General features: G+C 38.9%; 3 protein-coding genes and 1 pseudogene across 9 annotated transcripts in view; 2 read left to right on the forward strand and 2 right to left on the reverse strand.

The window, feature by feature from the left end:
- The window catches only part of LOC146461204 (Fc receptor-like protein 5), a 288,679-nt gene that overhangs the window by 228,146 nt on the left and 33,212 nt on the right, over nt 1–27,321 (forward strand). The window contains exons 7-10 of one of the 2 annotated variants that reach the window (XM_085087026.1): nt 8,524–8,766; nt 9,995–10,273; nt 12,876–13,001; nt 14,367–17,465. In XM_085087026.1, coding sequence (XP_084943152.1) covers nt 8,524–8,766; nt 9,995–10,273; nt 12,876–13,001; nt 14,367–14,911 — 1,193 coding nt within the window. In that variant the 3' untranslated portion in view covers nt 14,912–17,465. Of the gene's footprint in view, nt 1–8,523; nt 8,767–9,994; nt 10,274–12,875; nt 13,002–14,366; nt 17,466–27,321 lie in introns of those variants that run through there. The other variant, XM_085087025.1, reaches the window with a different exon arrangement.
- LOC146461217 (uncharacterized) overlaps nt 1–27,321 on the reverse strand; it is an 81,402-nt gene that overhangs the window by 45,901 nt on the left and 8,180 nt on the right. For 3 of the 6 annotated variants that reach the window (XM_085087069.1, XM_085087068.1, XM_085087070.1), the window contains 2 exons: nt 25,998–26,103; nt 22,770–24,144 (listed from right to left, as the gene is read on the reverse strand). The exons of the other annotated variants lie outside the window; for them this stretch is intronic. In XM_085087069.1, coding sequence (XP_084943195.1) covers nt 23,970–24,144; nt 25,998–26,103 — 281 coding nt within the window. In that variant the 3' untranslated portion in view covers nt 22,770–23,969. Of the gene's footprint in view, nt 1–22,769; nt 24,145–25,997; nt 26,104–27,321 lie in introns of those variants that run through there. 6 annotated transcript variants of the gene reach the window in all.
- Nucleotides 18,819–21,702, forward strand: LOC146461220 (uncharacterized; annotated as a pseudogene).
- The window catches only part of LOC146461221 (uncharacterized), a 100,546-nt gene continuing 95,994 nt past the window's right edge, over nt 22,770–27,321 (reverse strand). The window contains exon 22 of the transcript XR_014857445.1: nt 22,770–22,987. The gene's annotated coding sequence lies outside the window, so the exon portion shown is untranslated. The remainder of the gene's footprint in view (nt 22,988–27,321) is intronic.

A 27,321-nucleotide genomic window follows, 5' to 3' on the forward strand; every position in this document is an offset into this window, starting at 1 on the left:
ATCTTTATCCTCTTTGGTTTTTTTCTAACTCGTCTATCGCCATATAAACTTATTTTTCTTTCGCATCAGTCTGTACAGCGAACAGATTGTCACGTCCGCGACCGAATAGGAGGAACATAGGATTAGACCAAACATCTTGTTGGAGGGTTCTTGGATCTGAGGAACCTAGACTGTGTAACAGCTGAAATTCCTCACAGCCCTTCCCTTTTAATTTGGATGTGATGATCCACTTTGCCATGGCCTTGCCGTTTCACTCAACAGTTCTTGTTTTGAATAATTTCTCAGACTGCAAATTTCATTTACGATATCGAAGTTTTTGTTTTTAGAAGAAAGTATCTTTGAAGAACGAATCAAAATCCCATCAAGGCAGACTTTTTTTCTTTTGTTATCTCTACTCTACTTCTCTGCATTTAGGTAAAAAACAAGTACAATTTTTATTTAACTCTTCTTTTGACATTTCCTGGTTTCTTGAGGTCTCCTCGCTATATTTTTATGCTACTTTTGTAATAGATTATTGTGTTTTATGGCAAATAAAGAAGAAGACTTATTACGGAGTCTACAGCCCATTTAGATTGTCGCTGTTTGTTTTATCCATGATCGGTAACTGTTTTTAATAATTGTAAGAATAATCTTTAAAATTTTCTAATTTACACCGCAACCATCACCTGCCAGCACACATTAATTGTCTCCCGCGTCATTGCTGAATACAATGCACAACTAATTGATTACGTGAAACATATAGTGCACAATTGTTTTTCTATTTTCTTATATATGAAATTTTATCACCCTATGTTATGTTACTCGAATTTCAATAACATTGCTGCTTTTTTTGTGTGCAGGAAAATATATGCCTTCAGCACACTTTTTTCTTTCGCCGGTTTATTTCAATTTTTTTTTCTACAAAATTATTGTCGAAATCCTACAGTGGACGTCTTAAAGAGTAAATTGAAATAAGAGCCTATATTATTTGTCGGGTCCGGCCTATTTCCCCCCTTGGGGTAAAGGAAATAAGTTGTTATTTGTCGGCGTCTTTCTACATCCAAAAGGAAAGATCCATGATAATTATTTTGTTTTCGTGGATGACAAATTTGTCTATTTGATGAGTTTTAACCCATCCGTCACTGACCAATCAGTCGCTCTTGGTCTCATGTTAACCAAGACCACATACAGTGTATTACTATTTGACATCAAGTTGTCTCCATTCAAGTATGGCAGGTTGTTTCCTCTCCATTCTTGATTTCCTTCCTTTGTGCTTTCTCAGGGTCCCATTTCCCGAAAGCCAATCATTAAAAGCTACCATTCCCTAAAACGTTCTTGATATTTATTGATTATGTAAGATAAATTCTTCTTGTAGCTTCTTTATCGATATATGTGACATAAACTCTTACTGGGTTCGATGAGCTACAGGGATTTGAATACTAACGGGTCCTTTAAAGAAGTTATTTAAACTAAATACGAAATAAGACAGATAGAGGTTCCAGGGGGAATTGAAATATAGATAGAGTGCGATTTTAGCGCTTTTGTTTACGTCTGGATATGAATTTAAGCACCGAAAATTTCAATTACTTATTTTATACGTTCCTTATGACAATTTGTTAACTTTTCACGTCTCTTTCTGCCTCACATCATACCGGCTCGCCAACAAGGACAAATTAAATGTTTAGGCTTTTCCTGCGTGTTGTAAAGGAAACGTTTACTGCCTTAAAAATGAAGGAAAACACAAGTGTCTTTTTTTTTTTCATTTAACCATAGAAAGTAAAGTAAAGCTGGTCGAGTTTCAGAATTGAAAAGCGGAAAAATATACCAATTTCGTGTTTTTTAAAGTCACCAAAAAGAAATTAGCCTTAGACAGATGGATTTCCACAAGTATTTTTCCAATCATTTTGTTCTGTACGAAGTGAAGAAATGTCTCCTATAAGTTGTGTCAATTTCGATTTCGTTTACTGAAAACTTGCAGGTTGTCAAAAATTTAAAAACTTATAGTAAAACTATCGAAGCAAAATCGTTTAAAGCATCGATCTGAAAATGTTGGAGACACAAGCTGCCCAACAGGGAAATATTAAACGCTCTCTTTCCGAAATTATTGGTAGAAACGACGAAATTTGCCAACCAGCGCAAACAACGCAATTGTTGATCTCTTGTTTAAGGGAAGTATTTAAATAAACGGAAACCATTCACTTTAGTACTCTAGTTCTTTTTGGTCTGTTTATTTACCATTTTATGATGAATCAGAGAAATTTAAAGTGTTGAGGTGAACCCATGGATTTTCGACTGAGCGTCAGCCCAAGAAAGGAAATGGAAAACTGCAGGAGGGAAAGAAAATTTTTTTTAGACCTCAGTGCGAATCCAGCACACGACCTCCGGATTATATCGACCACTGCTCTATCGACTGAGCTACGAGACAAGAGGGCAGCAGGTCGTTCGTGATAACGATGTTAATTCGTGGCAATGAGAATGCCTTTGAAGGATATAATATGCGCTTAAATTTATAGTTAGTTTTGTTTCCCGCGATTTTTGTTGTTTCTCTAACCTTAACCCAACTCGCTTTAGCCATGATCGAATGTTTATTTTGTAATGACTGCAGAAATTCTCGCGAGCTCATTGGCTTATTTTCATTGTCAATAAGCGGACAGATACAATTTGTGCGAGGTCGACGCAACAAAAAAGAAAGGGTAATTTAAAACAACCAAACGTCAAGCTGTCACTTTTCAACCAATAGAAAGTCTCCCCTTTTTTCCATGAACCATTAAGAGAGCGAGAGAAGTTTTTTTTACTTTGGTCGCGTCGGATTTAATAAAATTTAAGTTTCTCGCATTTTTCGCGGCTACGCTTTTTGGATCCACAGCTACTTTGACAATGTTATGACGAAATTCATGATCAATAACAGGACAGGCGTATGGAAAACTGACGTCAATTTGTTAACCTTCTTTCATGCTTTGAGATGGTAGCCAAAAAGTATGAACGCTCGATCCATGGAAAGAGCGCGTTGCAAATTAAGGTTCCTGAGTGAAGGATTTCCCTACACTGAGTGTGTTGATGCTTCCTCGATGATTTCTAAAACCTGCTGATCTTCTCTTGATCGAGAATGAAGGAATAAGCAAGGGATTCGGACAAATATAAAACAAAGCAAAATGCAATTTGTTGATTTTATTTCCTAAACACGAAGTTTTCTAAATTAGTTCACATTACACGGCTGCTACATACTGATTATGTCGTATTCTTAATGCTTTTCTCTCAAATTAATAGTTTTAGATCAAGGCAGTGTCATAAATTTGCCAGCCGAGTGAAATTAGCAATCTGCATCGTGAGGCATCTATTCCTCAGGTTTTCTCCGAATAAGCATATTTAGCATAAATCTACTAGTGTTCTATCACGAATGCCGTTCTCTGATAGGCTACGCTACTCGCCATCTATTCTGTGATAGATAGTGAGTAGCGATTTTCAACAAAATGGCGGCCGCTTCTTCGCGTTTTCGAAGTGTCTGCGATGAGGAAATAGATAATTTACTTGTTTAGTTTTGAACGACTAGTAGATTTATACTAAAACAATTAGATTATTCGCTCTCGATTTCTATGCGTGATAGTTGATTCGGGCTTCGCCCTCATCAACTATCGCGCGATAGAAATCTCGAGCTCATAATCTAATTGTTAAATAGTTAATTATCACCATTTGAAGGCTGAGTACGATTTTGTTAAAGTTATTTATTTACATACATACGTACAGTTGTAGTTTACTGTATTTGGAAGCTATTTTTTTTTAATTTATTTCGGAGCATGTTTCGAATTAAATTTTCTTGAGAGTTTATCAAACCATACCAACCAATATGTCCCTTTTCTTTCCCTCGAATTGTTAACCGCTGATTTTAATAATCATATGCACTAATGGCGTTCGTTGAAATTATTTTAAATCTCATACCAATTTGTGCAACAAATACCGTCTGCTTGCAAAACAATTGTTGTAACGTTCTTGTTTTTCAGATAATTTTCTGTATTGTGCAGCTGACATGCACAAATAAAGTTTACCCAAAACGTTTTTTTCATCAACAACCGTTTGCAACATTCATTATCTTTTGTTTGGCATCATTTTTTGTCATCCATTATCCATAACTGATTAATATTTCAAAGAATGGCCTTTGTTAAATGCCCTGTTATCGTTTACTAATTTGCACCTCAAAACGTCGTCGACCGTCACACATGCGTTGTTTTCACTTAGTTACCCATTCGGGATCCACATAAATTGGAACAAGCTAAGTAGACGTCTTGCCTAAGCCACAGATGCGTCGACTTTGTGGCTAACTCAAGACGTCTTATTGCTGTGGGAAGGCTCACTTTAATTTGGTTTATACGTATTTTGGTAATATCCATCTTTCCTGTTTACTGCTGGGAGAGTTTTAACTCCTAAGAAACTGTAATCATTAATGTGCCTAAGGTACTTTTTTCCAAGAGGGGCTGTACAATACCAGATTTTATCAGTTTCTTTCAAATTTGCTCTTCGCTTTAGGCCTTTGTCACGAGCAAAATACTCCGGGATTCAGCTCTGGAAGATAAAGTTCAAAAGCCTGTAAGCCTGGTTTTCACTAGCGACGCAAGCACAAGCGCAAGCCCAAGCACAAGCAGAAGAGCTTTGTGTCAAGTGAAAGCCAACGTGACGCAAGCACAAGCAAAAGCCCAAGCAGAAGCAAGTGAAAACGAATGCGAAGCAAGCACATAAGCACAAGCACAAGGAAAGCTTCTGCTTGTGCTTGCGTCGAGGCCCTTTTCACGGTGATATAAGCATTCTTACGCTTACGCTAATGCTTCAGTCTGTGCTTGTGTCGCTAGTGAAAACCAAGCTTTTTTTACTGGTCAAAACAGATTTAAGGGTCGTTCACACATACGTCTTTCACCTGAAGAATCGTTAGAGTCATCTTCCCTTTGTGGTTTTTATTCTAGCCCGTCTATCGCCGGACAAACTATTTTTTCTGTCGTATATCAGCCTGTACAGCGAACGTCTTCTTTGTAAGAAGTTGAAGACTCTCTCGTCCGCGACGGAATAAGACGAACATGGCATTACTTTGCCGCAGCTACAAAATATCAGTAAAAGTTCAGCTGTCCGCTCTTTTCTTAAAAAAACTGACGCACGTGCAGAAGGCACGAACTGTTTCAAAAACTTTACCAAAATGGGGAACTTTTAGTCTTAGAGGAAAACGTTTTCTACATATTCATCGCGAATTATTTGCAATTTGCTGATAATACCCTCAACCTCAAACAAGCCTGCAGCACAGCACATGCGCGTGGTTTGCTAAAAAACAAATCACAGGACGATCACCATGCCAGAAGCTGCCGGATTTGAGCTCGTGCCCCCAACTTCAGGTTGAAGCAGGAGCACGGCCGTAATTGAAGATTTGGATACATCACCTGCACAGGCCGTGCTGCTGAGGGGTCTTTGGTGCAACCAATACCGCGATGTCTCCCCGAAATGACGCAAAGTGCACGAATTTTCATCACGCGGGATAATAAAAATTCCCTAGGCTGTGAATAATATGTATTCGACTTGTGCTTTTCAAACTTGCGTAGGATATTATTTCATGAAAACTCACTTTAATATATATATTTAGCCAAGCCTAAAAGCGGAGCTCCACAATAGAAGTTTCCTTATTATATGAACGTAATAACCTTATGAGTTCCTCATCAATTCTGCAGTTGTATAGTACATTTTTAATGCATATGCAGCTAACTGCTCATCAACAATAACAATGTAAAACAGAGGGCAAAATTACTGAATGCTGATTTGTTGTGACAGAGGGCAGTTTTTCGTAATTTCCTTTTACCGAGGGCAAAATTACTTACTCCTGATTGGTCGAGCGGCGAAAATACTCGCTGCTGATTGGCTGAGCACGACAGTTTTACATTTTGTTGGTTTCTGCATTTTGTGTAAGGAAAAAAAAAAAAAACAAGTTCTTTGAGGCTCTTTCGAAGTTCGACTCTTTAAGCCGGGTTCTTTGTACCAACAATAGATGGAAATCAAGTGCTGCAGCTAGGAAGGAAATTCCTAAAGGTTAATTTTGGTGTCTCTCACAAGAAACAGCAAAAGTTTATTTGTGTCAAAAGCTAAAGACTTGGATCGGATTGATTTTATTTTGTCTGGTTGAGAAACTGAAATCAGTCATGGAGTTAAAGTGCTTTCAACGAACTATAACCGAGCATGAAAGTGTCCTTTTGATGGGAGGAAGGAGCAGGAAGAAATTACTCCGCAAGTTCCTTCTTTGGATCCATCGTTTGCTATTTTTATCGATCTATGTTCGTGTGATTTCCAAGCGGTAGGAAGCTTCACAGCTCAGGTGAACAATTAATTGATGCCTAACATTTGATTTATCGTTGTTAGTTTGCTCCTGAATTAAAACTGTATTCACTCTTTATTACATGTGTATAAATGGAACTGTTCTCGTCGGTTTTGTTTGTTTTGTACGCTACGAAAAAATTAAATAATTTGTTGGTTTGCCTGTGCCTTCGATGAGTGTTTTACTGACTGTTTTACGAAGTTCCTTGATATTTTTAGGAACATTTTGCTCTCTGTGTGATAAAAGCGGAATTTAAATGGACTCAAAATGATATTTTCTGTTTTTATTATTGTTTTTAGTTTTTAAGATGATCGACCAACGCGCGCTACTGGCACTGTCACTGTCTAGTAAATTTTGCTTATCAAGAAGGCCGTACGCTATAAACCACAGAGAAATTGGATACAATAACAAAAAAACACACTTCAAATATATCTTTGAGTAATAAATGAAAAAAGCACTCTGATAATTCATAGCAATAAGTACAGAAATAAACTAAACAACGATCTTTGAAAAATTCACAAAAAACAAGCGAATGAATGTTTTGCGTAAACTTTGTTTTGATGAAAATGAAATCACACTTTAATTTTACATTCGCTTTTAACGTTCTTTGAAAAGACTTTCGGTGAAAATCACTCACACATCTTAATCTTTGCGGTTATATCCTACTGTTTTAAGTATTTTTGTTTGTTTTCTGTCAAGATTGTCGGAAATAAATGCTAAAATTAGAAATATATGAGAGGAAAATTTGTCAGTAGTTTATGCCAACGATACAATGTCGGGAGACGTTTGTTTGACTGACTATTTCAAACTCAGAATCAAATTTTGTTAAATGAAGCAAAATGGGATGAGATTAGAAAATAAAACTCCAAGAGAAATAACTAACATGGACCGAAAAATGAGCTCAAAAGGCTGCTCTGAGGTTAAACAAGATGCAGTGTCAACACTACAAGAAAAAAATATCTTGCAAAAACAGCAAAGTTTTGTCAACAAAATCACATGAATATACTCGCCTCTTTGGAGAATAACCAGTCCTTTTATTCGATTGCTGATTTTTTCGTTCGTTTACAACGTTGAGTTTCACTTCAAGAGGAAAAATCCATTACATCTTAATTTCATTTCATCGCGCCTGACTAGAGTAAAATAATTTCTCTTCAAGATCCGGCCGCTGTTTATAAAGTGCCGCCTTTAAAAACTGCTAAAAAAGTCGATTTGTTTCTCCCACCGCGATCCGCCTAACCGTTTCTCCCGCTGTTTGACGGCAAAATTGGACGAGATCAGAAAATAAAACTCCAAGGGAAATAATCAACATGGACCGAAAAACTGAGCTCAAAATACTGTTCTGAAGTTAGCAGTATTAGCTTAAGCTTAAGTTAAGCGGCGTGTCAAAACTGCAAGAAAACAATATCTTGTAAACCAGCAAACTAGCAAAGTTTTGTGAACGAAATTGCATGAATGTACTCGCCTCTTCTGAGAATAACCAGTCTCTTTATTCCATTGCTGATTTTTCCGTTCCTTTTACAACGTTTAGGACGTTATGCTTACATGGAGTAAGCGTACATACGGGCGGTCGGGCGGTCGGTCGGACGGAAGTGACGTCATAACCAAACCAAAATTTCTCGGACTGATGGGTTTACCAAAATCTCTTAGCTATGGGGCTCCGCCTAGCGCGCCTGCGGCGCAAGCGCGACCTCCGCTACAAAGTGGACTCCGATCACAAAGGGAAAAGTTGTGGTGATCAATAATAATAATAATCATCATCATCATCATCATCATCATCATCATCATCATCATCATCATCATCATCATCAACATCAAGGGAGCGCGTATTACAAAAGTGTTTTTCAGTGGGGCCCTCATTCTGATTATGAACAGTTCAACAAATCGAAACAAACGTACTTTAATTTTCAGTCCTCACCGCTTTATGGTGACTGACATACTAATCCTGCTGGTGATGGATATTTTATTTACAGCTGGTTACTAAACAATTTGCTTTCAGCTTCCCCAGAAGAAATGAAAGTCCTTGATGAGATCAAGAAGCAAAACGAAGAGGGCAAGGAAGAACAAGAACGCGTTAAGAATTTACTGGATAGAATAGCCGCAGAGATTGAACGCACCTCTTGTACAGGTGGGTAGAGAACTGAATACACGACGGCAATTGTTAATTTTCTTTATTTTACGTTCTCTTATTGTTAATTTCGCTATAGATCCACCAGAGATTACCGACATCTCTAGTAACCAAACAAAGAATGAGGGGGATGTTTTGACACTCAGCTGTACAGCGTATGGTGATCCAACACCAAACGTCGAGTGGGCGCGAGTTTCTGATAACAGTGTTGTCACGTTTCCTTTGAACATCAGTGGTAAACAGGATGAAGGAGTCTACAAATGTACTGCTGATAATGGTGTTGGAGATGCTGCTACTAGAAGCGTCAACGTGTTTGTACAAAGTGAGTTCTAATAGTTTAAAAATGAGTAAAATGTTTTTTAATATGAAAATGAAAAAATGGCTTCATAAGACAAAATGTTTAAATATTCAGGTTTTCAATCTAAAATTAAAATTTGTCTGAAATTCTCTATAGATACCCTTTGCTTCAGATTCTTGAAAAAAATGTTGTTTCAACTGAGGCGAGAAATAATTTTGTGTCGGGTCCAACACAACACCACATATCAATATCAACAAAGTAAAATTTCGAGACACAAACTATTTAGTTTCCGTTTACGCTTTTAGATAAAATGACAGAATGGAAAGGCTCTCATGTAAATTTTTGCTTTTTAGGCTTCATCAGTTTTTATTAATGAGAGCTACTTTTACCCAATAAATTGTTCTCGTAAAGTATTTACTCTAAATAACACCTTTTGAAAGAAAAAGTATAATTTCTCATAAAAGGCGTTAGTCATCGGATTTCAAATAGAGAGCAAGCGATCCCTTTCTGGATAATTGAGAAGGCGCGAAATAGCCGAGCGTAAAAGCGGCGAAATTTGAGCCCCTTCTCGTTTTTTTCCTCGTTCTAGTCTCGCCGCTTTTTTACTCGGCTATTTCGCGCCCTCTCCACTATCCAGAAAAGGGACCGCTTGCAGTCTAGATTTAAAATGATAGCTCAAATAATCTTCTGGGTCACGATTTTATAGCAAAAGTGCTGATCGCGACGTTTTGACCTCTATACTGCTGATATTTGTCGGGTGATGGCGTCGCCTAGCTCAGCCTGGCTGTGTATCAACATGGTTAATAATGATTGGTGCATTTCGATTAACAGTGTTAATAGAATTGAAATACCAGCGGCCTGGATACCTCAGTACGATCAACGACGATCGAAATCCCTCAATCACTATCAACCGAACTGGCAAGAATCGAAACGCGCCATCGTCGTCAGCCATGGTGCTACTTGAATTGAAACACAGCTAATTGACAGCATCGCCTGATGAAGACCAACATATACTGCGGGAGAACAGTCGCGATCATTACCTATGCGACACAATCGTGAGACAAACGCGCGATTAATTTGAATTATCAAAGTATAAATTGAATAAAAGAACTTGAGTATAATGCACAAGTGGTTCACAAGTTCAATTTGTTTTCTTATTATTTTTTAAACGATCAACAAAAAGATTCAGGCATGAATGAATTCACGAAACTTACCAAACAACATTAACCATTAAGACGTTCATTCATTTTAGATTATCGTCCAATCTACACACGTCTGTCAGCTCAATTGAGTTACGACTATGTTGTTGTGAATGTACCCTTCAGCATCACGTGCAGTACACAGGCCAACCCACCTGCAAAGTATCGATTCTACAAAGAGCAGGAGAGTTTATTTAACTCTACAACTGGCGGTAACGCTGAAACGTATACAACGAAAGTTGGTGAAAGAGTAAATCAGGTCAGCTACAGATGCATCCCGTTCAATGATTATGGAGATGGACAGACAGCAACGCTCACTTTAACAGTGACAAGTGAGTAAAATAAGTCTTTCTTGATTTCCATATGAGGTTGCTCCTCTATAGTTTATTCATAATATAGATATCCTCTGTGAGGCTTAGGCAACTGAACAGAAAAATCCTGAAAATTCTACATCAACTCCAATTACTTTGAAAATTGCAATAAAATATCGTTTAAATCTATTAAATTTTGCAAGAGGCAATTGTATTTGAAAATTGTTTCACTGACTACTTTAATTTGCAAAATTTGAAAACTGCCACGACTTCCAAGTTTAGCCTCGTCTTGCTTTGCAAATTTTAAATGTAGAATAAATTCTATAGATAGAATCAGGCGTTCTGTGATAGTCTTGTAACATTACCATTCAGATAAAATACCACCAATCAGACTTTTTTAATTATGTTTAAAAATCGATGAGTAACCAGGCATAATTAAAAAAAATTCTTAAGACGTTCTCTGGTTAAAAGTTTAAAAACACTGAGCTTTCGATTGCCAGTCTGCAATCTTTAAAAGTAAGATGTAAAAAGCGAAGGCAGAAACATATAAACAAAGAGGCGAGAAAAAATAACGAACAAATATGAATAAATACAATAATACAAGGGAAACACTAGTGTGAAGAAAAAATATTGATGACATGAATAAAGTTATAATAAAATTGAGTATTGTCTTGGCAGATGTTTCGCATTATTTTCTGCCTGGCTAGTTATCGCAGTGTGCCAAGATTCCAGCGTTTTTCTTAGGCGTGAATTGCCTCTGTCGATGACACGTGCATTCTCAAAATCATTAGTATGGCCTTCGAGCCACGCATGGCTGGCAACGTTGGAAGTAATATATCAAACACGAGGAAGAGTGTTTCATCAGATATCCAAACACTGAGAAGTAGGTTGAAAAAACGAGGCGCAGCCGAGTTTTTTTAAACGACTTCGAGGTGTTTGGATATCTGATGAAACACACTTTCGAGTGTTTGATATGGCTTCTCAAATGATCAATAGTGCCATGTGCAGTCCGCTGCACATGGAGTCACAGTGGAGAAACGAACAGATGTTTACACACTAGAAAAAAGGAACATATTCGAAACACCAAAGTTTTTAAAAGTGGTTCTCAAACTCATTAATAATTCATCAAGGGAAAACAAAGAAAATCACTACCATGACCGTGGTTTGGATATGTCATCCTAATTACCATAAAATTTTGCCAACTTTAGCCTTGAATTTTATTTTTTTATCCTTAGAGAAATCACCTAAACGTTTCCACCGGGTGATAGAAAAAAGTACGTTCTTCAATATGTTGGCACTTTTGACTAAGATAGAACACTTTTATCAAAACAGCAAGCAAATGGACCCTCGAAATCGGAGTTAAAAAACATAACAATTATGAGTCCGCTTATTGCCTACATTTTGGGTTCAGACATATTGATAAGGGCGTTAAGTGTAGAGAAGAATGGACATAAAGAATTCTAAAGAGTACATCGTGAATTTTCCTTTGACGGCAGTCTTTGGCAGTTTACAGACTTGAATTGGGAGGCAATGCCATACTTAGCCCCAAAACGTGTAAAAGAGTTATGCTGTTGATGTTCATCCCGTTCTTCTTGAATGATCATCGCAGTTATGTACGTAGCTTAAGCAGTTGCAAAAAGCCGGTGAAGCTCTGTGGTCCAATTCGAGATATCAAGCCAACTAGGAGCTGGTAGTTTTCTCTGCGATCTTTACTACCCTTCTTATAGATGGGAACAATGTGGGCTAATTTCCAGGCGTATGGTACTTTGCCAGCAAAAAAGAAAAGAGTACAAAAAAAAGGATCTGTCACCGCAGTTAGGTTGGGATTTCAAACGCGCAAATTTTAACAACCTTCTCGCTAAGTTTACACGCAATAAAAATGGGCGAGATTTTACCATAGGGGCGATATTTGACGTAATATACCCGTAGGGGTCATGGGTGAAAGTGAATATACGAAAATTCACACATTCGAACTGCGGAAGAAAGAATGAATAAGTGAATGATCATGGCAGTTATATACTCATATGACAAACATTTAGGCTTGAACGGCAGCCTAAATTTTCATCAGGCGCGTATATAAGTGCTATGATCATTCACTTATTCATTCTTTCCTCCGCAGCCTCAAATGTATGAATTTCTATATATTTTGTTTCATATTATCACTCTTGATTGCCCTGACCGTCTGCCCACCTGATGCCTGAAGAACGAGATGAGTTTGATGAAAAGGGAATGTTTATACGGAAGGATCGATTATTTCTGGGTTGCAAACAAAGATTGGTTTCGGATAAATTAGAGGGCGGCAAATTATTATACAACGTACGGCTTTGTGTTTTAATGGGAAGAGTGTACATACATCGCAACGATTCTGGGTACCTCTTCAATGCAAAGCCCATGCACTCCGTAAAAAAACAAAGAAACCGGATCGATCATGGACATGTTTATGGGATAAATACTTTTTTAAAAAGTTCTAACTTGTCTTATTTTCAGTAGATCTCCCAAGCGTTTTAATCGCTGTCTTTTTTAAGGTTCCTGCTTTACCTTTTCTCTTTATTCACTTGATGCTGTTGTTTTTAATTTAGTTTACTGGGAGTTGATATACAATAACATGAATTTATAACTTCAGTTCCTAGAAGATCATGCAAGGACATCCGGGACTCTGTTTTTTCCAGGGGCGATGGCGAGTACTGGATCAACCCTGGATGGAGTGGCGGTCCATTGAAAGTTTACTGCGACATGACTACTGACGGAGGTAAGGATTAAAAACTTTTCCACATCACCCATGTTCTTACATAGGCGTGTTAAAGGTCAATTACTTCGACTGCGCTTATCGAAACATCCGAGGAAGTTTTAACCTAAAAAAAACACTTTTTTCCTTTTTTTTTTTCTTTTGAAGAAAACCTCGACATACAGCACGGGGACGAGGTATACCGAGTCCTAATAAATATCTTGTTGTACGCCAAGACATCATGTGTACATTCAATGCGATTATTTGGTAATTCTTTTTGTTTTGGGGTGTCTGGTAACGTGGGGTTCGAGCATATTTCTTTTCTAACTGTGAGAAATTTTTGGAGACAAAGTATGGTTTTAAATTTTTCGCTCAAAAATCAAAATTCTTTGAGCAAATATTTAATAACAACTTCTTCAAACTTTCCCGTCGTTTTTTGAGAGAAAAATCATGAATAACAAACCAATTTGACTCCATTTAGCGACCTTATTGATGAAGACGGTAAACTGGGGAAAAATATAATTCAATGTTGGGCGGAATCTGAAATAAAATCTAGTTTTCGGCAAGAAATTAAGGTTGCCGAACACAGTTTTCAAGTATACAGGTGTTAGTAAACGTTATTTACATACCAAGTAGTTCTGGGTGCCCCAGCATGGTGGGATAGCAAGGTGGTAGCATGGCGCACTATTAACTGAGAAGGGAATATATTTTTATACTTGCTGTTGATCAGGGTACCGTTACCATCGCAACGAAGCCAGCTTTTAACCGTAGAAAAATAAAAGGTTTTCTTATTTTTTTAGAAAAGACACTCGCTATATTTTGTCCATTTTTTGTCTCCAGGAAACTGAACTCCCAAAATACTGGCACGATGACGCAGATTTTATTTAATTTGGACAGAGAGATCCGCTCTAAATATGAAGAAGATAACCTTAAGTTTGTTTCACTTTTTGTAGGCGAGTTACATTTATAGAGAACTGCTGTTTCGTAGAATTTCACGAAATTCTTACGAGCGATTCCTTAGCAAACAGTTCATTTCCACTAAAACGAGTCAACATGTTTTGGTCAAATGAGCGTGCAAGGCTTTAATTGGCTTTTCACAGCAAAGAAGTAACGCATGTTCTTTGATTTCGATTGCTTTGAATTAATATAACAAATTGTTGTGAGTCACAGATGACTCACGCATGTCAATGTCGGTTCTGTCACAGGTTCCTCATTAAATGTTGAAAACATTCAGGCGTGGCCTTAGATAAATTCAATCGTTATGTGATGGTTTTACCCCTCGTATAAAAAAAAAAAATTCGCGGAAACTTAATTGTATTAATTTTACAGGCTCTTATTTTTCCTGCTGCTTAATGGTCATACATAAAAATTAATCTCCTCTGACTTCAGGCGGCTGGCTTCTTGTCTCCAGTTATGTGATACAATGCTCAACACCTCCCTCTCAGCTGCCACTTAACACTTCACTCCTTGGAATAAGCAGCAGTCAGACGTTTATCTCAACAAGCGTCATGAAAGAGCTGAGAACATACCTGGCTTTTGCTCAAGTTAGATTTCACTGCAGAAAGAAAGGGGGAAGAACATTTCATATCGCCACGGCTCTGAACAGCACAGGTGAAGCTGTGGTTCAATACTTCAGCGGTCAGAGGGATGTTATGCCTGTCTCTTGTGGTTCGTATTTGAGAATGAATGACGACAACTCGTTTTTATCTAGAGCTTGCGATAGGTGGGGAAAGGAAAACGATACTTGGCTTGTTGGTAAATGGGGGAATGAGCGTGGTTCCTCTTATCGAGGTCGTGAAAACCGGTTGTTCGATCACTCTGCTTTCGTACATTACCATTATCATTGGTTACTTAACTGGTTCAACAGGTGGGAGTGTGATGATCTCCTTGTTGGCGTATCTTCTGGAGATTTCTGGAAAGTGTTTGTTCGCTAAGGGCTTTAGATTGGCGCCATGGCCCCTTTTTTTTTTATTTGATAAGCTTTAGCAGTAAACCAGTAGCCTAACTCATTTCAAAGCTTCCAGGGAAGCTTGGCTAATAGTGGAGAGTTACGTTTAGAACAGCTAGATCTCCTGAGTAGTTTCAATCTAGAAAGATTCAAGTGACTAAACTACATTGTGATCTTGTTCATTAGTCATGGTTATCACAAGGGCTTATGGTTTTAGAGCAAGCAACAACAACAAAATGGTCCTTATTATAACGATTTTAAAATTTGCAATAAGCACACAATTAATATTTGAGCATGAGATCAAAATTTCTGGCAGCCAGTATACAAATAGCTGTCAGTTTGCTTTTTTGTTTCTTTTGTTTTATGTCTCAAAAAGTTTAAGACAGTTTGAAAGGTGTTCAGAAATGATGAATGATCCCCTGTATCTTCGGTTTGTCTGCCTAGAACAGGATGGAATTTTCCCTAAAAATAAAAGTCGATGTTTTCTTGTGCCTTATCGTGTAAGTCTGATCACGTGACACATCACGTGACCAAAATTAAAATATCGTAAATCGGCGATACGGCGGCGAATTTTCTATATATAGATAACTGAATTAGCGTTTCCGAAGTAGATTGATAATGTTGAACATTCTACGTTTGGAATGACTGTCGTCAAGTTTTTAAATTGGAGTAATTAACAATCAAAGATTGAAATTTGCACTAAGAAATGACCTTTGTCCCGACAATTTTTTTTTTGAGAACAATGGACGACCATTCTAAACGTGAAGGGCTGCATATATTTAATCTTTATTAGAAACGCGTTTTTGTTTGATGTTTTCTCTTAAAACCGTTGCCTACCTGTCAAATCTTTGCCTTTTTCACGAAAAAGGATCCCGTGACATGTCACGTGATCTATAGAACTACTTACTATACTTAGAAATGTTAAGGTCGGCACACACGAAGGGACTAGTCCCGGGGACCAAGTCCCTTCGTGTGAACTACCATTTTCACTAAAAAATTTAGTCGCAGGGACCAAAATTTGGTCCCCGCGACTTGTCCCACGAATTCAAACCATGTTTGAATTTGTGGGACAAGTCCCCGGGACTTGTCCCCTCAAATTATGCTGGCCCCTGCGTGTGAATTGTTCGTGGGACAAGTCCCTGCGACCAAATGAAAATAAACCAATCGCTGATCAGTATTTTCGCTCCCATAACCCCTTACGAACTCCGTTTCAAGATGGCGGCCGACGGTGAGGTTGAACAAGTATTTTAGTTTTTTTTGTATTTAAGGCCCTGTTTGAATAGCTGTTGTTTTTCTGTTCTGAATCAGTAGTATACAGAACTCTAGAAAAGAAAAATACCTTTTTGAAATTGTAAATGATTGACTAATTTTATAGATCGACAATGTGCTGTTTTATTGTCGTGTGCGTGTATTTAAAATTTAGTAACTTCGGTTTCACTGTTTAGGACCACTCCTTTTTCGTCTCTACTCGTCCCTTAATTTCAGGGAAGTCATTCTAAATTTTCCTTTTTCGATGTGTAACAGGTTCCCGCTTGTAAACCCTTCGAGAGACTTTTCCCGCGACTTGTCCCATCGTGTAAACCCTACAGCGGACTAGGGAGTACCCCCCCCCCCCCCCCTGGGAAAGCCGCTTCACGCGCCAAATATATTGTTATGATTAATACGATAGTGCTTACAGAGTTGCCTTATTTTATATTAAACAGCTTTGGAAAAGTAACCCGCTACATAAGGTAATTTGTAAAAAATGTGTTGAAGAACTGGAACCCAGTAGACCAGTGTAAGGTTTCCGTGTTTTGTTGATATATTGCCTGATCGCCCGATCGTTGTGAAAACCTTTCAACGTCTCTTGGATTCTGATACGTACGCCAAAGCTTGGATAAATATGTTGTTAATCAAAACATCAAGAAACGGCAACTTGTGGTCGACCTCCTCTTCCACAGGAAAACGAAATAAGGATGCTAAGGGTCAATATAACTGAAAAACATAAGAGCACCATGCTCTGAGTCAAACAAACAAAAAGCAAATTAAAGGTATCCTCGACATAGAATAAAACGTTGAAAGATGTGTATAGTCTTGTAACTACAGCCTTTCATGGAGGTCCCATGATAAGGCTGGCTAGGAGAAGAGCAACGAGAGATCCAAAAGCCACACCATCGATCTGATCATAGATTGTCGTATCTTATCAATGTTTAATTTGTTAAATATGTTACACATATGCTGCATCTTAGGCCGCGTTCAGACTAGCTAACCCACTGCTCGGTTCTCGGGAACGCCGGCCTCTAGTCTGAATTTAGCTTTTTGTCGGTGCTCGAGCAAAAATCTGGGCACGTCCATAGTACTCGGGAACTGTTCCTGGGTACGGACACTGGTCTGAACCGGATTAAAGTTTCAGTTCGCAAGCTTTTTCCCCATGCCTCCCTACGATACAGTAAAAACAAATAATGTCGGGCGCTAAATTAAAGAACGAGAAGGAGTTTGCTATTTGGTCACCAAAGAGTCTGAACAATGTCCTTTTCAGTACCCGGGAACAGGGCCAAGGACAGGCCAAATAATCTACTTGTTTCCTATAAACTTCGTACAAATACTTGTTAATGTTTGGTAGATTACGTACGTAAGGAAAGGTGTTAGACTGTATCAAACCATGCGTAATAATGGAAACTGTATGCTAATAATTTACAATAAACTAACAAGATGGATAATTCATTCTTGTAGCTGTTATTGTTGTAGTTGGATTTTGTTTGTTCTCACGAGAAAGCAACCCTTCATGTACACAGTTTATTCCTATTTGTAAAATAAATTTAATTGCTGTTGTTAGGCATATTTTTTAGTGTAGAGTTCTGTTAATTTTAGCCAAAGATAGCTTTGGAACAGACAATACCTCTGCCTGATACTTAGGCGACGATATACCATGGGCAACTAAAATCAGGCAATTTTCCGCGAGATTGACCAGAATAATTGATTTATTGTAGTAGAAATTAAATGTGTAAATGATCTTCATTATTTGTTACCTTATTCCCCAAGAGATTTGAAATTACGTCTATTGTACAATCTGTTTTGTACGAGGAAGAAGGTTGAGTGCGCAATAAACTATTTTAGACGATGTTGTAATGTATTGATTAATAAAAGTTCTCACTATATGGCCAATTATTGTATCCGATATAACACGCGCTCTGATTGGCTAAATTGAGGGCAAAGTGCTACCGTAATGCACACATGCATGCGTTATAGCAGATATTCATGTCAGGCAAATGTTGACTTCAGTTTTCTCTTCCATATAATTTTAAATACAAAAGAGGACGTGCGGATGAAGTTTACGGGAACAAACGTACGACCGGTTAGCTCATTTGGTAGAGTACCAAACCACCGTGCGGGAGGTCGTGGGTTCAAACCCCAGCCGGACCAACACTCAGGGTCTTTAAATAACTGAAGAGAAAGTGCTGCCTTTGTAATGAGATCTGCAAATGGTTACACTTTCTAGTCTTCTCGGATAAGGACGAAAAAAAACCGTAGGTCCCGTCTCACAACACTTGTTCCCAATAATAATATGTGGGACGTTGGTTAATTTTGAGCTTCGCTTAAAATGTTTAATTCGACGCGCGCAACCTTTACTAATTACGTGTCGCAATAGATCTTATTTTAGTTAATTATTAATGTAGCTCTATATATACCGCCACGCACGTGGTTGAGACAATTATTTTATTGAGTGATTCGCTCTGTGTAAAGCTAGTTAATTCTTATACTTGTGATTGTGAAGTTAACTCGATTACGCCCTGATACACGCTGGGAAAGGTGTACAATTCCCAACATACGGATTTTCTCCCGATCCTCGTCCTCTCTCAGCGCCAGTCGGAGATACCACGCCTCACAACTATCAAGCACTCGATTTCACCGAAATGAAACGTCTGCTGGAGGAAGAAAAAGAAAGAAACAAAGTCCTGGAGGAGTCTTCCCAGGTTGAGCAAATGAGGAAAGAACTGGAGGCGCTTCGCCTGCGCAACGCCATGTTGGACAAGCGTGCTGATCAAGATAAAAAGAAAACCACGCTAAAAGATCTGCGCGCCAACCAGCTCGGGTCTTCTAAAGTGGAACAGTTTCTTTCCCAGCTAGACGACAGTAGCAGTAAGGAAAGTGAGGATAACGACAAGACTAAAAGGAAATCTACTAGAGGTAGGCGCCACACTTTAAGGTCAGGGAAGGCCAGTAAATTAACTAGCCGCGTGGTCAACCCTCAGTTATGACCCCACAGCCATTTGAGTTTGTCATATGTTTCTAAGGACAAAACATATGATGATCTAACCCTGGCTGAATTCGCAGCCGGATACGCAGCTATTCTCCAAAGGCCTAACCTCCCACCACAAGAACTTCGCGTCCGCATTGTTCATCTTTCCTCTCTGATGTATTTGGCCACACAGTTCACTTGGTCTTCGGTCCGCGATCTTCACGCGGACGTGCTTTTTGAAATCGAATGTGGTCGGGCTGACTGGGGAGATTCGATTACTCATTTGGAGTCAAGGATCCTTCAAGCCCCAGTAAAACCATCATCTCGGGCGGGGTCTTCGCGCACCGACGGCTCCACCGTGGTCCTCTTTTGTCGTGATTTTCAACATGGTGACCGTAAGTTCAACAAAGATCACTACGGTACCCTTCGGGGAGAACGCAAATGGCTGCAGCACATTTGTGCTCGGTGCTGGGTGGACACGCGTGTTGCTGCTCGTCATACGGAATTTTCGAAAGAATGTCCTTTGGTGGTGGAAAAGGATTCCCACTCTTCCGGAACGACTGCACCCTGACTAGAGCTTTTAGAGCCGCTAAATCACGACTCTCCTTGGTTTCAAGACTCAAGACTTTCCGTTTCAGACTTAAAACCAGACTCTAGACTTTGTTCATGTTTTCAAGACTCTCTATCTTCTGTGGGAGATAAGTGTTATCTAGACTCTAGACTTTAGCAGGGTAGTTCACTCTGATCCTGGCAGTGAGAGTGCCACACCCTTGCCTTCCTCGCAAGTTACGGTTCCTTTAGTTATTGATGATAATTTTACTGATGTTTGCTCATCGCTGCATGCAGTGCAGCCTAGTATTAGTTCTAGTTTAAGTTCTAGCCTGGGTATTTCGTCCCAATCGTTCGTTACCCCAGACGCACTTCCTTTCGAGCCAAATTTCTTTGTCACATAACATAATCAAGTTTACCCTAAGGGGCAACCCACTTTTTTAGGCGCGCTTTTATCTGTGCCCACTTCGTTACATCTTTCCTTGTGGCGGTCTTCACTGACCAAGTATTCCGATGTGAAAATTTGTGATTTCTTAGAGTTTGGGTGGCCCATCGGTTACAATTATCATGGGGTTTTACCTTCTAGTGATTTTCGCAATCACAAAGGCGTACTAGACTTTCCGTCCGCCGTTGACAGCTACCTGTCAACGGAACTTGCGTTAGGTTCCGTTTGCGGTCCATTTGCACGCAATCCTTTCGTGGCGCCTATCGCCTTTTCTCCATTGAATTCAGTTCCAAAGCCGGACAGCAATGAACGTCGGTTTATTCTTGACCTCAGCTGGCCAGTCGGTTCGTCTGTCAATGACGGAATTTCTAAAGACTTCTTTTTGGGTGAACCTGTGTCGTTAACTTATCCCACTGTAGACGCCGGTAGACGACATCGCGGAACGTATCGTTCAGCTGGGGCCGGGTTGTTTGTTGTTCAAACGTGATCTAAAACGTGCTTATCGTCAGTTGCCGGTAGATCCTTTCGATTATCCTTTGTTGGGATATTCGTAGGGGGACAAGTTGTTTTTTGACGTTCGATTGCCAATAGGTCACCGGTCCGCTGCTATGGCTTGCCAGCGAGTCACGAACGCAGTATGTTTTATGCTCTCGCGGGTCGGTTGCAACGTTTTGAGTTACTTAGACGATTTCATGGGATCTCCGCGCCGCGAACCGCCTTCGTCGGTTATGGGCTCACTGGTTCGTTACTACAGGTCTTAGGGTTACAAGAGTCGTCTCACAAGGCTTGCCCTCCGTCTACTTGAGTTAGACGAGTTACTTGTCTCGGAGTTCTCTTCGACACGATAAATTTTACTTTGTCTGTTACGCCGGGCAGACTCTTGGAATTGCTAACGGATTTGTTACCTAAGTGGCTCACTAAAAAGTCTGCGACCAAAACCGAGCTACAATCTCTGATAGGCAAACTTGCCTTTGTTTCCAAATGCGTTCGGCCGGGTCGTTTGTTTCTAACTCGCATTCTGGACACTTTGCGTCCCTTGCGGCGCAATCATCATTGGGTCAAGTTATCAGCCGAATTTCGGAAGGATATCCGCTGGTGGATGCGGTTTATCAACGTTTACAATGGTGTATCTCTTGTTCCCACGCAATTGTGGTCTGCGCCCGATAGTATTTTTTCTACCAACGCCTGTTTGACAGGTTGCCGGGGTATGTCATCCGAGCAGTATTATCATGTCGAATTTCCACCGGAAGTTCTCCTTCAATTCACCGCTATTCATCTTCTTGAAGCCTTAGATATCGTTATAGCTCTTCGACTCTGGGGTCGTTCTTGGCGTGGACTACGGATTATGGTTCACTGTGACAATTTTTCCGTTGTCAGTTCCTTAAACTCCGGTCGCGTTCAGGATAAATTGTTAGCAGCTTGTTTGCGAGAAATTTGGTTTCTCGCAGCGGTGCATGTGTTCGAAATCCGCGCTTGTCATCTTTCGAGTTCCGAAAATCGTGAGGCCGATTTACTGAGTCGTTGGCACTTGAACTCTTCCTTTCGAGTTCTTCTCTACGTATGAACGAGTTGTTCTCTACGTAACGAGCGCGCGCAACCTTTAGTAATTACGTGTCGCAATAGATCTTATTTTAGTTAATTATTAATGTAGCTCTATATATACCGCCACGCACGTGGTTGAGACAATTATTTTATGAGTGATTCGCTCTTTGTAAAGCTTGTGATTGTGAAGTTAATTTTTTTTACCCTCCCTACCACCCGTTTTTGAGTCGAGAGGTTTGCCTGTGGAGTGATTGTGTAGTTTTCCTGTTTTCCGCCTTTCATTTCACTGAATAAACCTCTCATGGTGCCAAACCTAAAGAAACGTGTTTGTTCTTTGAGTTGATATTATTATAATATTAGGAAGGAGAATTAAAGAACCCTTGGCACTGTTCGAAAAGTGTAGGGCGTGGAGTTCCCGGTGTCATGGTCTATCTGATTGGAGACGTCATTGGTCTGGGTGGGTGGGGTGAGATCATATATGGACTGAGGCGGCAGCCAGAGGCGCCTTCTATATACTGACGTCCGATCTCACCCTATGGTCCCTCCGCAATTCAGCTACTAGCTGTTGTTCATTCACCCTGAAAAGCCCCAAGCGGAGTGGTCAATTTCAATTACAAATACTTCCGGAGGTACTCCACTTTTCCTACGTTTACTGCAAATTCGGAGCGAACGGAAAAAAAAGACTTCCATTGAAATGTTAAGTTTCTGGCATTTTGAACTGAAAATTTTGGCTTCATAGAAAGCGCCCTTGTACTCTACAGGAAATGCTTGCTGACGCGGGTGTAATTTTGTTCCATGGTATATACTTCATGGTGGAAAGCCACCTGTGCACCGGAAGCCGGTGTATTCGTCGTGTATTACTCAAGTTCTGTCCTCTACAAACAAGAAACGCGAATCCCAAAAAGGGGCACATAGGGGACGGTAGGAAGCAGGGAAATAGCATTCAAGTTCGCTTCCTTCCTCCTAAGAAAATACTGCACTGTAATATAAAGACGCCTCTGTGTTGAGATCCGTTAGGCTGTTTCCCTGTCATCTTTATAACAGAGAGGGCTCTAGTGACGAGACTAGATATTACAAGGAACAGCACACTTGACAGATATAACTTTAATACATTAAATCAATGTTATTTCGTACACAATCTATACAGGTATCAAGGCCATTTTAAACACAAAGTAAAGATTATCACAAATACGTGCAACAGCGCACACTAGGTCTAAATGTACTTATGATTTAACCGCTAAAGCGATTTTGTAATCACGCTCATGAAACAAAAACCAACGGTTATCACATCTCGTCGAACAAAACACCTACAAATAAAGTTGGAACAAATCAGTGGGCCAAAGATAACAATAACACCAAGAAAGGAGGGAAAAAATGTTGTTTTTCTTTTGCTCCTGGTTCTTTAACCCTTTAAGCCCAAATATAAGCATGTATTTTCTCCTAACTGATCTCCAAATATTTCTTATGCTTTTATTGGGAGAATCTACTTAATCATAAAGACTTTACCTTTCGTGATATTTCCTTTTTTTCTCACGCCCTGAACGATTGTTGAAATTGTGAAATTAAGGAGAAATTACATGCTGGTAAAATTGAGGAATTTCAGGGTTAAAGAAGTGAGTTTGTGATCACACCACAATACACGATCTTTTTACAGCGTACAGCTCTGTATAGGCATATGCTAAACAACGGAACACACTTAAAAATGAAACACCGCTCTCATGTCAATTCGTTACCACAAGGCAGCGGTCCAGCACAAGCTAGAACGTAGTTAATTGAGGGACTGGTTAGGAAACCTTGCCATGAAAACAATGGTGCTGCAATTTATGTTGGAAGGGCCGCGACCCTGCACAATCATTTGTTTTAACGTTCACACCACAGTTGAATATCTTAACAAAAACGTTTCGATTGGTCAGTTAAGTTGCTCCAACACATTCCAAATTCAATTGTTGTTTGAGCAGGGTCAAGACCAAAAAGGCAAACGAAAACATATAACAAAGAAGTTTGTCAGGTTTCATAACCATTGCCTTTAATTAACTATGTTTCCAATAAATCTTAAACATATCATCAGTCATTTTGGTTGCTTCTGTCAAAATGAAAAAAAAAAAAAATTGGAAGAATTTCAAAATAAAAAAGTAGATCGATCAGCTTCATCTACACCAGACGCACCTGTAGTTGTCCACGAAATAACAAATCGATATCTGAAAAGGGCTACCTCGGTTTTTTTCATACAATCTAGTACTTAGTAGAATTCGATTCTTTACGATGACAATGCCTTCTTGAAATCATTAATTAAAAGAAGTGAGTCACCCAAACAGATGTACTTATGTAGTCCAGTCCAAAGTTCATCCACGGGACAAACATAGCAAGTGTTATGATCAAAGCAAACATGGCTGACAATTGAAGTGAACTGCGGTTACAGTGAGACATCTTGATGCAGAAGAGCTTGCACAAGTTACTTAGAAAACTGCAAAGAAAAAGAAACAAAAACACTTAGCTAAAAGGCCAATTTTGTGGGCCATTTGGACAATTCTTGCATAAGATTTCAAGTACCATATTAAACACGAAGAAGAGTCTTTCATCCAATTTCCAATCACCAAGAAGTGAATTGGAAAGACGAGGCGCAGCTGAGTTTTATAAAATAAATAAATAAATAAATAAATAAATAAATAAATAAATAAATAAATAAATAAATAAATCACTTTATTTTAGTGTCAATGTCTTTACCGTAGAGCACTAATTAGAAGTGTTGGTTTTTGAGGAGAGGGGAAAGCCGAAGTACCAGGAGAAAAACCTCTCAGAGTAAAGACGAGAACCAACAACAAACTCAACCCACATAATTATGACGCCGAGCCCGGGAATCGAACCCAGGCCAGATTGGTGGGAGGCGAGTGCTCTCACCACTGCGCCATCCCTGCTCCCTAACTTGCGAGGTGTTTGGAAATCGAATGAAACACTCTTTTTGAGTGTTTTCATATAGCTTCTCAAACCATTAATAATTAACAATTCACCAAATTTTATGATTATTAAGATCACATTAATTTCCAAACCTCCTTCACGGCAGCGATTTGCTTTGTTTTCTCTTCATGAAATATTAAGACGTTTGACAAAAAGATATCCTGTATGCTTTGCAGGGACTTTAAGCCTGGCCATCACGTTGTTAACCACATTAACGCACAACAAAATAAAGTAACCAAAAAATATATCGACTTTTGCTACAACTTTACTCATACTTCACTGAGGTGGATTGAAGTCAATTTACATGTAGTAGTCAACAAACGAAGAGGCGAGAATAAAAGATGCCCTCCATTGCAGAGCCGATTAACGCTAATCCACAATTAAAAATTAACCGAGGTTTTCGTCTCACTCGTTAAAAATGCTTTTTAAGGGTAATTCTAAACTAATGGTAAAAAAAGTCTAACAAAATTGAGAGACAAAAATCTTAAGGAAAAATCCTTATGGGCTAGTATAAAGTAAACTCGAATAAAATTCACATTAACCCAGGATTAACTCAATCGGTCTTTGAACAACGGTATCCAGGGCCCAGATGTTCAAAGCCCGATTAAGCTAATCCGGCCGGTTAACGTGAACTTTGATTCGAGTTAACAGCTAATTTACTAATTCTTTCAAAAAATTCTTGTCCCTCAGTTTTACCTTAAACCTTTCTTTACCATTAGCTTAATTAATTAGCCTTAAAAACATTCTTGACGAGCGAGAACAAAACCTTGGTTAACTTTTAATCGTGGATTAGTATTAATCGGCTTTCGAACAACTGGGCCCAGGAGATGAAGGCTTTATGATCAGTCCGATGACAGATAAGCATGACGGCTACAGAATAGGATAGCCAAATGGATATGGGGGGTAGGTTCTGAAGGGAAATTGGCCAGTGTAAAGAGATTTGAGTGCTGATGTTTTGGGTGTAAGCCCTCAAATCTCTTTACAGTAGCCAATTTATCTTTAGTAGTTAATTCAACTCTGTTGATAAACCAAACATACTGGATAGCCATAGCTCGGTTTGGACATTTTATTCATCTGCATCCAGTCCAATCAGTCTTGCCCATTCTTAGTCTATGGTGCATTTCATTTGAAGACAACTACCAGAAATCATTAATGTTAATTTTGTAACCCCAGTGGGGAATGAATAAAAGAAGCTCTTATTAGCATGAGAACAAACAAAAAAAAACGAAAAAAAACTGAAGAATTCTGGTAGTTTGAGTCAAATGTCCTATTTAAAGTTCCCATTAGACAGTGTCTGCATAGCTTGAACCCCAGTCAACACTCTAATAATTTATTGTTAGACTTTCAAGCAGGGTTTAGTACCTGTTATGGGCTTCCCGTGCAAAATACTTCACATCTACATCAGCATTGGCATTCAGTTTATCAAGGACTGGTTTGATCTGTGATTTGATGGTACTGTAAAATTGATCTGTGATTTGATGGTACTGTAAAAACAAAGGCAGCATATTTTTAGCCTTTAAACCTAACTCAATACTGACAGATGAAGAAGGGGGAAGTGAGTGGGGACTGGGGGCAGATGAACCCCAAACTGTTACCTTCCTTAATTTCCATAAAGATTACAAAATACAGTTCCAGTATTACAGTTCCAATGACAATGACAATTTATATTGTGCCAAAAAGCCAAAAGTTTGAAGGCACTTTACAAAAGTGAGAAAACTTCATAAAAAACAAGGGTGTTAAATATGTACAAAAAATTGGCAAAGGTGAAAATTAACCAGATATTAACTAAATGTTCGTTTAAAAAGAAACGTTTTAACCTATTTTTGAAAAAAAAAATCAACTGAAGTACAGTTCCTTAAGGTTACCGTAGACCTTTAGAGGTGTGTCGCGTCCAAGTGATGTAGCGCGTCCAGTTTAAACTGTAGATACCTAAACCCCTATATCAAATTAAAGCTCAAAGTCAGCTGGCTATCAAACTATACCAAGAATTTTGAAATGAAGAAGAATTCTCGAATTTTTCATGACCTCTAAATGCGAGCGTCCGAATCACCTTTTGAAAACTACAAGTCAAAGTGAATTCTGTTTTTCGCTAATTAAATTTGCTCCTCAGTCTCCTGACCCAAAGCACTAAAAAACGTGTCTGCGTTTTGCCATGTTCAATCGCAATGAAAAGTTATCGAACATTTTTGAAATAGGATAAAAATAATGTGGAGTGATCGTACAGAAATCACTGAATAGGAGAAAAAATATTTCGAAAGAAAAAATTTGCAGACACGTTTTTGTTGTTTATATGTTAAACTAGCTACTGTCCAAATTTGAAGGCAAACGCACAAATTCCCTTTGAGTTTTAGCTCTTTGAAGTGGCACCTCCAAGTGAAAAAATTGATTGGAGAAAACAGTGCTAAAAATTCGGCAATTCATTTTATTTCAAAATTCTTGGTTTAGTTTGATAGCCAGCTCTATAAGCTTTAATTTGATATGAGGGTTCAGGTATAGTATCTACAGTTTAAATCGGACGCGCTACATCGCTTGGACACGAGACACCTATGAAGGTATACGGTAACCTTAATTCAATGGGTAATGAGCTCCATAATTTAGGAGCATGGACAGAGAACATTGTCTCCATAACTCTTCAAATTAGAGAAAGGAGTAACAAATAGATTTAAAGAAGAAGATCTAAGGTTGC

Source organism: Pavona decussata, unplaced genomic scaffold, assembly GCF_977016875.1.
Source record: "Pavona decussata unplaced genomic scaffold, jaPavDecu1.1 SCAFFOLD_201, whole genome shotgun sequence".
In the NCBI taxonomy this organism is placed as follows: Eukaryota; Metazoa; Cnidaria; class Anthozoa; order Scleractinia; family Agariciidae; genus Pavona; species Pavona decussata.